Source organism: Dendropsophus ebraccatus, chromosome 2 (genome assembly GCF_027789765.1).
Source record: "Dendropsophus ebraccatus isolate aDenEbr1 chromosome 2, aDenEbr1.pat, whole genome shotgun sequence".
In the NCBI taxonomy this organism is placed as follows: domain Eukaryota; kingdom Metazoa; phylum Chordata; class Amphibia; order Anura; family Hylidae; genus Dendropsophus; species Dendropsophus ebraccatus.
The window spans coordinates 132,226,172-132,240,193 of record NC_091455.1 but is presented as its reverse complement, the minus strand read 5'-3'; the positions used below and the strand labels follow the sequence as shown (position 1 = coordinate 132,240,193).

Below are 14,022 nucleotides of genomic sequence, written 5' to 3'. Positions count from 1 at the left end.
TATGCAGAAATGCTTAGCTTCAATTTGGCAAAACTTTTTAGTATATGAAAGTCCTGAAAGCTAAAGAAAAAATAGAATAAAAAAACTTACATAAAATGTACAGAAACAGTTTAAACATAAATTGAAGAAAAAAAAAACCTGATATTTGCATTTCTCAGCAATTCCATGTGGTGAATCGGGCAGAAGAGTTAACAGACCTGAAAAAATGGCATTTAAATCCTGCTTCCTGGAGAAAGTGGTTGCAGCTCGAGGACTGCCTGTAAAACATGAATACAGCCTATGGCTGTGGGATTCAAATATGCATTGTTTGGGTTTGCCTGCAGCCTGATGAGCAGAATGCAGATAGGAATGAAGCTCTTCACTTCGTTCCTACTGTAAATTCGCTCATTTCTATTCCTAAGGGTCCGTTCCCACTATGGAATCGGTGCAGAGATTTGGCTTAGAACCCTCGCCTGCGGACTCCGCTCCAAATCCCGCCTGCTATCTCTTTCAATGGGAGGCCACGCACGCCTCTGCTCTCCGCACCTCTCTGCTCAAAGAATTGACATGACCACTTGAATAATTGAATTGACATTGACCACTTTGATTATGTGAAGTGGAAAAACCATGGTTCAGTTGTCTGCAAAAAACAAAAACATGCAGAAGAATAGATAACAAGCCCAGTTGGAAATACCCCTTTTATATTATTATTAGGAATGGTGTGGGGGAATGTTTACACATTTTTGTGTTACGGCATGCCCACTGCAAGCCCTTACTACTAATGACTACAACTGGTCATTACAATTATATACTTTGTTTTTGTATGACTCAAAAGTGTAGCTGATCATGATTTTAGGGTATGCAAAAAAAATGTTTGAGAAATAGAATGTACTTTGAATATAGAATACAGAACCGCCTTTAAAGTAACAGACTGCTCATAAACAGTCGGCATTAATTGAGCTCTATGGATCTAGTCTGGGGAGGACTCAAAACTTTGAGTAAACATTCCCTGGGCAATGACACAAAGAGACACTAGACAGTACGAACGAACCTGTCGGCTCTCCATGTCAAGCTCTATGTTACCTCCATTAGACACAGTTTTTCCCCTAAAAAAGTTTCTACAGGAAAAATGGGATTAGGGGATCTGTTATATGTACATAAACCTCTATGTGTAGCTATATAGAAAACTAAAGGCACATGGAGATCTATGAATGCTTCACTATGATTCCATATGCAACGAAATAGGATGCAATTTCAACAACTTATTTAAAGGGGTTGGCCACTTTTTAGTAAAATAGGTACGTACAAAGTATTAGTAACTGTACTCAATGTATATACTGACAGCAGCTCCCTGTGTACCTCATAGAGCCAAAATCAGACTCCCCTTCACCAGGCTGGGCTGCCCTGCTCTGTTTTGTTTGTGTCCATAAAATGGCCGACATGGAGGAGCATGTGACCATGCCCTGTCCACTGTGTCCTCAATAGACATATACAGGCTCAGTGGTGGACACTAGGGGGCGGGGCATGGTCACATGCTTCTCCATGTCAGCCATCTTATGGACCAAAACACCACAGAGCAGGGCAGCCCAGCCTGGAGGAGGAGAGTCTGATATTAGCTCTATGAGGTACACAGGGAGCTGCTGTCACTATATACAGTGAGTACACTTACTAATACTGTACACTGACCTATTTTACTATAAAGTGGCCAACCCCTTTAACATACCTATAAACCTAATATACTTCGTCTAACCATTAAGAAAAAAGTGTAACACCTGAACAGAATCCTTTTTATTTATTTTAAAAAAGAAACATCTAAATATTTTTTGAACATAACATGGACCATATGATTAACGACCCTCACGATATCAGACTTCGGCTGGGTTCAAACTATGTTTTTTTCATCCGTTTTGATCCGTTTTTTTATAATGGAAGTCAATGGAAAAATGGATGCACACAAATGCATCAGTGTTTCTAAAAAAACGCAGTGTAAGCCTAGCCTTAAACAAGATAACATTATGTCATGCATTCCCAGCTAGAACTTTTAAATCTCCCTTGGTAGACTGAAAGTTAGTAAATAAAAAATTGTAAATATATTGAATGTCTATGATCTTAGTATTTTATGGTGTGACAACAGAATTTTTCAGCCAATTTATCAAGTGATAGGGTGCCTTATATGAAACGATGAACTGTGGAAAAAAAAAAACCAATACTGTGATACATGATGCAAACTTGTCATCAAAGTTACAATATAAATTGACCCTGTTTCTGCAACACATTTGTCCACTTAGTGTCAGAAAAATGATGGCAAACACAGTACAGCAGTAGATGAAAACTGAAAGCTTGACATATAAGAATATGGTGCATGCATCATGACCCTTTCCACCTCAAAGAAAAATGTCCAACAGTACCTTAACCTTTCTTCTTCTTTCTTCCTGAGGCTAAAATCTCGCTGGACAACCTGAAGGACATGTTCAGCTTCATCCTCAGTCAGACCAGAAAGATCCAGTTTCCTCCCCATCTTTTCCTTAGTCCTGAAAGCAATGAAAGAAATCTGTACATCACATTGAATCTGCAATCATGGCTTTACCTGGAGAAACACAAAACACTTCTGCTAATTATAGAGATCATCATACATATTTTATCTGAGGTAAATGCACAATAAAATCCATTAGCAGCTGCAAAAAATAGCTTAACAGCCAGTGACTATTTGTTTCTGAAACACAGGAAGACACAAGGATCTGCTTTATGTGATGGTCCTGAAGTCCTTACAAAACTTACATTCTACTTTATATGCTATTTACAATAAGAAGAAGCTCAATTCCACTAGTATGTAAAACATCTCATATATGGTATCTCTTTACAGTGACTAAACTTTGGCTAAATAGTTTTCATTTTTAGTCAACCTTTTAGAGATATGTCCTATACGAGGTGAGATGTGTGCTATAGGACTGGTGTATGCCAGGGAGAATGCAGGAATCTGCGGCACATCCTTACTAAATCTTCCCAATGTTTTATTTTTACTACTATATTTGAGTTGTCTTGTAAAGTCCTATTCACCTTCACTGTATTGTACTTTGTTTCAAATTACAGAATCTGCACAAAAAAAAAAAAAAGATCACACAAAAGGTTCTGCACTAGAATTATATTGTGAATTACATTCAGACACCACAGTTGCTCACATGTCAGCCATTTAAATTGCTACTCTTCAGTTCCTTTTACACGAGGCGATTATAGACTGAAAAGGTCCAGCGATTAGCCAATTAGAGAAGAAGAAATGCTTGATTTTTGGCTAATTGCATTGTTTGCTGCGGCCAGAAACATAGTTTTTTAGAGGCTTTGATTGTGCCCACCCCTCATTCCCTTCTTCCCTCCAGGCTATATTGTTTGTTTGAAGCACATCTCTTTGTGGAAACAGGGAACACGCTACCGTCAATAATGGAGGTGAACGGTTGCACAAGTATCCACTCACTGACAATAAGTGTCTGCACATTGTGTCTGCTTCCCTAGTGATGGAGTGAAGTGCTGGTGAAGCACTGCAACCAATCACTAAGAGAACTTTGCAGTGACTTCAGCCATACAAAGTTTACCCTGCATTGAGGAGAAAGGCCATTCAGCGATATCACACTGTGTATGTACTGTGTAGCAGAGCTGTGTGTGTACTGAGTATAGCTGTTCCTGTGTATAGCAGAATTATGTTTTAGCAGTCGTGTGGGCATAACAGTGCTGTGCATGCATTTTTGTGTAGTAAAGCTGTATTTGTTTGCGTGTAGCAGAGCTATGTTTTTTTCCCTGTGTATTTATGTTCAGCAGTGCTGTCTATGTGTATAAACAGTAAGGCCCCCTTCACACGTCCGGAAAAACCATCCGGATTTCCTAACAGGAATTAATTGGTCACGGACACCCTTCCGGATTTTTCCGAAAGGGTGTCCGTTCCGGAAAATATATCCGGAAAAAATAGGACATGTCCTATTTTTGTCCGGAATTCGGGCCCAGACGCCCCCATAGAAGTCTACAGGAGCGCCGGAAGATTCCGGATGATTGAGAGCCCGCCGGCACCCCCGCTGCCCGAACGCCGCGCCGCCACCACCCCAAGGGATCGGACAGGACATCAGCTTCTCTGCCCCTGCACCCGGACATCAGCTGCCGCCGCCCGATGACCCCCGCCGCGTCGCATCACCCTACCGCTGCCGCCCGATGACCTCGCCACGCCTCACTGCATCACCCCGCTGCCACCCCCGACCTCTGTGGCCCCCGGTACCCTGTCCACCCCCCCCCCCCGAGACCGCAGCAGGTTGCACCTGCCCAGGACTCCCACCAGCTGCCGTCGCTGTTCTTCCGCCGCCGACAGGTGAGATACACAGCCTTATACACCCCTCCCCCCCAATACCATGTCCTGCTAACAGGCCATGATGGGAGTTGTACTTCTGCAGCCTGTGGCCATCCAGGTTGCAGAAGTACAACTCTCATCATGCCCCTGTTGGCAGGCCATGATGGGAGTTGTAGTTCTGCTGCCTGTGGCTATCCAGGTTGCAGAAATACTATTCTCATCATGCCCCTGTTGGCAGGCAATGATGGGAGTTGTACTTCTGCAGCCTGTGGCCATCCAGGTTGCAGAAGTACAACTCTCATTATGCTATGTTGGCAGGCCATGATGGGAGTTGTACTTCGGCAATGTGGGTGCCTGTTTTTTTTTTCTCATCAGGAAATCCTGAAGGTTTTTCCTGATGGTTTCCTGATGGTAAAAACGGATTACTGTCAGGAAATCCTGATACTTTCCTGATGACTTTTGAGGTCTCCTGATCAGGATTTCCTGACAGTAAAAACTGACACGGACGTGTGAATGGGGCCTAAAGCAGTGACCCCCAACCTGTAGCTCTTTAGCAGTTGCAAAAAGACAACTCCTTTCAGCTTTCAGCGCATTATGAAAACAACATAAAAACTAAACAAACATTAGTCCACTGCAAAGTAATATGAGAGAATCACAAACATTTAGGCCAGTTTATCACTAGCATAATATAGGCACAATACAAGTCTCTACCTAATGAACTAAACTAATTGCATGATAGTTATCTATTATAGGGATCTATGATGCAGTCAGTACCAGGCATTGTCTTTGCAGTGTAATGGTCATAATAACTCAGTTATGCCCTCATATTATGCTGGTATTAAACTGGTCCGTAACCTAAATTTAAATGAACATGTACAAAGCTAATATTATCTAACATCCTCCTTGTCCCTAGACCACCACTGTTAGAGACATTGACCCCTCCACTGCCTTAGCCCACCAGAGACGTCTTGTTGTCAGGCGCTTCTTAAAGCTTGTCAAGCTGCTCCTTTTATGGCGAACACTTGACCTTGCTGCTGTACAGAGATACAAATCCAAGGACATAATAGGAACAAACTATAAATGCTCCAGATGCTGTGCCCCCTTCCTTATGCTAATGGTGGTGCCTTCCCTAGAAAAACAATTGATAATTTTCTTTATTAGGTATTCATAAAAGTTACATTTTAGGGTGTATTTTTTTTACTTAATATACTTAAAAAAAATATTAGGCTAGGTTCACACTGCGTTTTTGCAATCCGTTTTTTTCATCCGTTTTTTGCAAAAACTGATGGAAAAAACGGATCCATTTGTGTCCGTTTTTCCGTTGACTTCCATTGTAAAATAAACAGATCAAAACGGATCCGTTTTTTTAAACGGACACAATAGTCCGTTAAAAAAAAGGATCCGTTTTGATCCGTGGAAGTCAATGGTAAAACGAATCAAAACAGATGCACACAAATGCATCAGTTTTTTTGCAAATAACAGATGAAAAAAAACGGATTGCAAGAACGCAATGTGAAGCCAGCCTTATCCGCAAGAGGCAAATTAACTCGATTGTGGCAAATACCCATAGGGATACTTTATATGACTTCTGGTCCTAAGAAGTCATCTTCTGTACTACAAATAAATTCTTGACTAAAAAAAAAAGAAATGATCTATCTATCTCCTATCTATCTATCTATCTATCTATCTATCTATCTATCTATCTGTCTCCTATCTATCTATCTATCTATCTGTCAATCATCTATCTATTTAGCCATCTATTATCTATCTATGTTTCTATCTATCTATCTATCTATCTATCTATCTATCTATCTATCTATCTATCTATGTTTCTATCTATCTATCTATCTATCTATCTATCTATCTATCTATCTATCTATCTTACAGCTATCTTGACCGATAGTATAAAAGTCAATACATATTTTATTTCTGTATTGGAAATGTAACTTGGATCTACAGGATTCAGGGTCTGTCTGTCTGTCCCTGAATATATACCTTCTCTTCACTAGATGATGCAGTGGTATTTATGATTGTTTTAGAGCCCCGGGTACTGACCTTGCTGCTAACATAAGCATGCTGCTAACATATTGTTTTGTCAGAAGAGCATTGACCAACATCCATCTACACAGAAGCTTTTGATATACTGGTGCATCCTTTTATTAACACTTATTTTCAATGCTTTGCACAAATCAATAGATAAATAGGTTGACAGACAGAGTGCTATATAACAATGTCATGAGTCTGAGAACAAATAAATATTATATGCCAGTTCCATTGAGATTGAGTTTATGGTACTGAGAAAAGAAAGGACGGTGCAATAACTAACATCAATCTTGCACAATGTTGGAAATGAAAAAGCCAAGAGGAAATAGAAGTTGTTTTCAGGTCATTCAGACAATACTGTCATAACTGATGACTTCCCAGTATTTACCAATTAAAAGATCATTAACAAATGTTTTTTTCAGTTTATCATTATTTCACTGAAAAATAATAAATCTCCCATAGTATATGTCCCACAGCTGGCACTCAAGTTAGACATTTAAAGGTAAGACAACCTAATTTTAAAGGATTTTCTGGGACTTTCATTATCTGATTATCAGGGGTTTGACCATTAGCTGCCAGAACCAAGGTACCTACATATGCAGCAGGAAGTGCCAAAAGCAAACAACTCCTGCAAGCAACATCTACAGCTCAGCTGCCATAAAAGTGATGTTGTCAAAAACCTGGGGGCGGGCCTGGTCTCTCTCTTCTTTAGAATCTTCAGCTTGAATGAATGGGAGAGTAAAGATGATGTGCATACTGGATCACATCACATGGAGTCCAGCTTGCTTAGCCCTGATTGGCTTAGCAAGCTGGAGGTCATGTGATGTGGTCCAGCCAATGAAAAGGCTGCTGGTGTGCCAGTGCACTAGTAGCCTTTTCTCTCCCATTCATTGCGATCGAGTCAGAAGGGGATGGTGAGTATAAAATGTATGTGTTGCTGTCTCGTTTTTTTTTCTTAAGCGCCAGAGTTGTCCTTTAATTCTTATATTCCCAGTAGCTGTTCCTGTGTATAGCTGTGATTTATAAAGATCGTGGCATTTAACTCCTTAACGACACATGTACAGTATACTCGTCATGCGGCCTTTAAGGGTAAACAGAGAGGGCTCCCGGCGTGAGCCCTCTCTGCAGCGTGCGGTCCCCGCTTGCTATGTGCAGCTAAGGACCGTTGGTATTAGCTGGGGCAGACGATCGCCGCTCCAGGCTAATTAACAATTTAAATGCAGCTGTCAAAGCTGACAGCTGCATTTAAATAGTCCTTGTCCTAGTCCCTGTCCCTGGTGTCTAGTGGGGGGATCTTGCCCCTCCGGTGCAATCACGGAGGGGAGATCCTTTCTACTGAGCCAGCAGGGGCTCCTCGTCGTAATGACGCTGATCCCAGCTCAGCAATCAGTGTATCTGATCTGCTACAGACCAGAGTAACAGAGCACTCATCTGATGGATCATTGCTGTATTATATGAACAGCATTGATCTCAATGGGAGATCAGTGCTGTGTATATAGAAGTCCCCCAGGGGACTTCTAATTGCTAGATGTAAAAAAAAATTATAAAGTTTTTTTATTAATAAAAAATCCCCTCCCCTAATAAAAGTTTATATCACCCCCCTTTTACCATTTTATAAATAAAAATAAAAAAATCTATAAAAAAAAATAAACATATTTGCTATAATCATCGAACTATTAAATTATCACATTCCTGATCTTGCCAGGTAAACAGCGTACAGTAAGTACAAAACCCCGCCAAAGTGCAAAATTGGGCTTTTTTTTTTTACATCAAGTCCAGAAAAAGTCGCATATACGCAAACAAGGTACCAATTGAAAGAGCAGATCATGGCACAAAAAGTGGCCCCTCACACAGACCCATAGCCCAAACAATAAAAGTGTTATAAGGATGGGAACAGAGCAATTTTAAACACATTTAGTTTTTTTATTTTTAAGGTTTTCCTTTTTTTAAAAGCCATCAAATAAAATAAAAGTCATGCAAGTTACATATCGTTGTAATTGTACTGACTTGAGGAACATAGATAACATGTCAGTTAACCATAGGGAGAACGGCGTAAACGCGAAACCCCTCAAAATAAAAGGGATTGCACCTTTTTTTCCAATTTCACCGCACATATAATTTTTTTTTCTAGTTTTGCAGCACATTTTATAGAAAAATTAAGTCTGTATTTGCAAAGTATAATTCGTGTCGCAAAAAATAAGGGCTCATGTGGGTCTGTAGGGGAAAATATGCAAGCATAGTGGCCTTTTAAACACGAGAAGGAAAAAACGAAAGCACAAAAATTAAAACTGGCTCCGTCCTTAAAGGGTTAAGGCTATCAGTGACAGGAGAACAACTTGTCACTGACTGATTGGGAACCCTCTTAGAAGGCAAGAAGGAACACTGCTTCAATGTGACCTAGACATCTGTGCAACAATGACCTTTGGTCATGTAGGGGTTGATCAAATTAACTTTACTTTTACACTATTTGATTACTGATTTAACTTTCTACAACTATTGTAAGCTATAGGCAGTAATCTATAGAGACCGTCATATGCTGCATTACTGTTATTCATCACTATTATTAGGCTGGGTTCACACTACGCTTTTGAAATCTATTTTTTTTCATCCGTTTTTGCAAAAAAAACGGATGAAAAACCGATGGAAAAACGGATGCATGTATGTGCATCCGTTTTGATCCGTTTTCCATTGAATCCCATTATTTAAAAAAACTGATCTGTTTTTTTTAACGTACACAAAAACGTAGTCCACCTCATTTTGGTCCGTTAAAAAAAATGGATCAGTTTTGATCCTTTTTTTTAATAATGGAATTCAATGGAAAAACGGATCAAATGGATGCACACGCATGCATCCGTTTTTCATCCGTTTTTGCAAAAAACAAATTTCAAAAACGTAGTGTGAACCCAGCCTAACTAAATCATGTCATTTATTTGTACTATAATATCCTTGAGGATTAATTGATGAAATGTTTCAACACAACTTTTAATTTCATGTATTTTTTTTATCTACATTGTAGATTTATACTAAAGGCATGACAACTATGAAGGTCCACGTACGGAACTAAGCAATACAAATTCTCCAAAGTAGTCGCTTTTTGCTTTGCTGACAACTTTGCACACTCTTGGCATTCTCTCAATCAGCCTTATGAGGTAGTCACCTGGGATGGGTTTCATCCTCATATATGCCTTATAGTTTGTGTTAGTTAGTTAGTTAGTTAGTTAGCTAGTTAGTTTGTGGACAAAGTAGCAGGAATGACTGTGCCATTTATGCAACTCCTTTTAATGTCAATTGGAGTTAATGGAAATCGCATAACTTCTTCACTTAGTCTGTTCTTGACCACCTCAGGCTACCACAAACAGGCTAAAGGGGGCCAGGAAGCTATGATTCTGCAACATAGAAATATCATTTTAACTAGCATAGATACCACAGAATTCTGTAATGACATGCCATCCTATATGTTGTCGGGCGCCGACCGCGCATCACTACGTGTAATAGCGGTGCACGGCCGGCGACTGACGATTTACATTACCTATCAAGGCTGCAGGACTCCTCTTGTGGTCTTCTTCTCCCTGGGTCCCGCACGCTCCAGCCAATCACAGGCCAGGACCGCCGTGGCCAGTGATTTGCTGAGTGGCCTGTCAGCTGAGGCAGGCCGCTCTGAAGCTGAAGCGCAGGGGACCCGGGGAGAAGAAGACCGCAAGCTTGGATAGGTAATGTATAAAGTTTAAGCAAGGGCTGCAAGGACATCGGTAACGGTGTCCATGTAGCCCTTGTTAAATGATAATCATGCCGTGGAATAGGCCCAGTAAACGAGCGCCGATCTAGCAGATCGACACTTGTTTACACTTATTATCTGGCCCCCATAGGCCTGTGAAATAACACCCTAAGAATAAGAGTTAGGGCCCTATTACACCAACAGATTATCTGACAGATTTTTGTGAGCCAAAGCCAGGAATGGACTATAAACAGAGAACAGGTCATAAAGGAAAGACTGAGATTTTTCCTCTTTTTAAATCCATTTCTGGCTTTGGCTTAAAAAAAATTGTCAGATAATCTGTTGGTGTAATAGGGCCCTTACAGAGTAGTGTATTAGATGCCATTACCTCCATAATCACTATGCTTGTTCATTCATAATTCATGTATCCTTAGAAAAAACATTTTACATTTTTCAAAGTAATAATGTAATCATATTTTTTGGGTTAAAAAATGTGCTATAATGAAGAAATTAATTCCGACAGCATGTCATACTATAAACTATTGCATTTTTATTACTAATAATATTCAATAAAATGAAATAATGCACATCTATTACACAAATCTACCAAGCTGTTGACATAATTGTTTCAATTTATCTTGGAGACCTTGGAGATTGACAGCCTGTGTACAAGCTGTATGAAGTCAAACAAACCATGACGAATGTTTGCTGCTGTTCTCTCCACACTGCATTCATTGTCTAGGAAAACAGTTCCCTCCCTACAAACAAATGAGAAAATTGTCACACCGTTTGTTAATTGCCTGTTGTTAGCAAAAACAGAACAACTTTTAAGAGAGACTAGAAACTCCATGCATTGTAGATAAAAAACAATTTAAGCCTTCAATAGTGAAAATTATAATAATAAATTAGTTGTATGCAAATGCTGATTAGAGGAAATACTAGTCATAGATACTTGGAACAATTCACCTGTGCAAAACTATGAAATATATACATTTACACAACGTTTTTTCAGCTCCATTTAAAATTACGTCCGTCATTTTAAGTCTAAAATAACGGACGTTATTTAGCAGCCTGGCCTCCCCTTGCAATGACGGGTGTTTGTACATAATTCTAGTTTGGGTTACTGATTGGCCTTTGGATGTGGCTTAATTGAAAAGTGCATTGAATTTAATAGAAAAAATGGAGAATGAACAGTGACAGAAGAAAAACTGTGTGTGAACAACTAATATAAAACGTCCGCTGTTTGCAAAAGACGTCCGAAAATAATGATCAGGTTCATTATTTTGACGTCAGTGGTAAAAACGTCTGTTATTCAATACATTGTGTGCATTGGACGTCCATCTTTCCATTGACTTCAATGCATTGCCATTGCAGTCAGTTAACCTCTTAAGGACATAGGACGTACCGGTACGGTACCGGTGCGCGGCGGCCCCGCTTTGAAGTGCCGCGATCCCGGGTGCCGCGTGTAGCCCGGGACCGCCGCTATTAGCGGGCACGGTCCGATCGCCGTGCCCGCTAATTAGCTAATCGGAGGCAGCTGTCAAAGTTGACAGCTGCCTCCGATTACCGGAGGCAACGTTTCCCTGGTGTCTAGTGGGGGAGATCGCTCCTCCGGGACCTTGTCCCGGAGGAGCGATCTCCCTGTCTGATGCCGGCCGGGGACGCGTCCAAGATGGCGCCGTCCTCGGCTCAGCACTCGTTTACTTCCGGCTGCAGCAGCCGAAAGCAAACGAGTGCCGATCTCATGGATCTCTGCAGCATATCTATGCTGCAGAGATCTCTATGAGAGATCAAAGTGTATATACTAGAAGTCCCCCAGGGGGGCTTCTAGTATATGTGTAAAAAAAAAAAAAAACGTGTTGTTAATAGTAAAAATCCCCCTCCCCTAATAAAAGTCTGAATCACCCCCCTTTCCCCAGGTTTTAAATAAAAGTAAACAAATAAATAAATAAATAAACATGTTTGGTATCGCCGCGTGCGTAATCGCCCGAACTATTAATTAATCACATTCCTGATCTCGTACGGTAAACGGCGTCAGCGCAAAAAAAATCCCAAAGTGCAAAATTGCGCATTTTTGGTCGCATCAAATCCAGAAAAAATGTAATAAAAAGCGATCAAAAAGTCGTATATGCGCAATCAAGGTACCGATAGAAAGATCACATCATGGCGCAAAAAATGACACCTCGCACAGCCCCATAGACCAAAGGATAAAAGCGCTATAAGCCTGGGAATGGAGCGATTTTAAGGAATGTATATTGGTTAACAACGGTTTGAATTTTTTACAGGCCATCAGATACAATATAAGTTATACATGTTACATATCGTTTTAATCGTAACGACTTGAGGAACATGCATAACAAGTCAGTTTTACCCCAGGGCGAATGGCGTAAAAACACATTTCCCCCAAATAAAAGAAATGCGTTTTTTTTTTTCAATTTCACCACACTTTGAATTTTTTTCTGGTTTCGCAGTGTACTTTATGCAAAAATTCAGCCTGTAATTGCAAAGTACAATTAGTGACGCAAGAAATAAGGGCTCATGTGGGTTTCTAGGTGGAAAAATGCAAGTGCTATGACCTTTTAAACACAAGGAGGAAAAACCGAAAACGTAAAAACGAAAATGGGCCATGTCCTTAAAGGGTTAAATCGTGGCAAAAACAGACGTTTTTTTAAATAGCGAAATCAGACGCCTTTTCTCTATTTTTGACGTTGTGTGAACATAGCCAAACTTCCAAATGTATATAAAAATGGCAATTTCTTTTAGGTCATTAAAGCAAATCTTTTACCTACAGAATTCCCTGTCAACTGCTGCCACTGAATGTATGACAATAATTAGTTAATAATAAGATTTCCATCCGTACAAGGGAAAGCTGTGTCTATAGGTGTATGTCGCTAAGAAAAGCTTTAAATCTTGCCAGGATAGGGTCCTAGAGAAAGGGCTAGTGTTCTCTGTGCCCTAGACCTGCAATGGCCCTGTGTATCTCTTGATATCCTTCTTGTATACTCATTAGTATTCTGTGCTCATGTTCCAAGCCAGCACAGCACGGTAGACAGCACACACATGCACTAAGCTCTCCTATAACGGCGCAAGCACTATGAGCATCAGAAGCCACAGAATAGGAGCTGCTGATTCCCCAGCCAGAGCAGGCCCAGTGAGTTCATGTACTCTATTCCTGGCTCCTACAGTACTGCCAATGGCTCCAATAGTTCACAAATAGTATTTTCGTCATCCTATTGGTCAGTCTTTTTTCTACCAAAATCAAAAATGGAACTCACAAGGCAAAATTATAATGGAAAGATTAGCCCAGTTTCCGTGTTTTCAACACACTCCTGGTTTTGGTTGAAAAAACCTGACCAAAGAATGACAGAAATTGTATGTGTGAACATAGCCAATGGCTGTACAGTAACATATGTTAGCCATTGGCCAATATGTAAAATAAGGATAAAATTTAGGATATTTTCACACAATGTCAGATAACACAGAAACACATGCATAATTTTTCGGTTAAAATACGGACATATTTTCAATGTAATATTGCTCTCCGTTGAAGTCAATAGGAACATGGCCAGCAGCACGCGCACCTTATAAAAAACAGCTGTAATTGATAACAACTAGAGATGAGCGAACCTGGAGCATGCTCGAGTCCATCCAAACCCGAACTTTCGGCATTTGATTAGCGGTGGCAGCTGAACTTGGATAAAGCCCTAAGACTATGTGGAAATCATGGATATAGTCATTGGCTGTATCCATGTTTTCCAGACAACCTTAGAGCTTTATCCAAGTTCAGCAGCCCCAGCTAATCAAATACCGAACGCTCGGGTTTGGATCAACTTAAACCCGAACCTGGTTCGCTCATCTCTAATTACAACCATCCAAATAATAAACATGCTCATAATTTACCACCTGCTTTGGCATATTGTGGCCATTTTTTTATTTTGTCTATTTGCACTGTGCTATT

General features: G+C 40.3%; 1 protein-coding gene across 2 annotated transcripts in view; it reads right to left on the bottom strand.

Annotated features, from left to right (window-relative positions):
* Positions 1 to 14,022, bottom strand: part of MYRIP (myosin VIIA and Rab interacting protein) — a 381,686-nt gene that overhangs the window by 326,539 nt on the left and 41,125 nt on the right. For both annotated transcript variants that reach the window (XR_011361710.1, XM_069958351.1), the window contains exon 2: positions 2,388 to 2,510. Coding sequence is in view for 1 of the 2 variants with exons in the window: in XM_069958351.1 (XP_069814452.1) it covers positions 2,388 to 2,497 (110 nt within the window). In the remaining variant the exon portion in view is untranslated. The remainder of the gene's footprint in view (positions 1 to 2,387; positions 2,511 to 14,022) is intronic.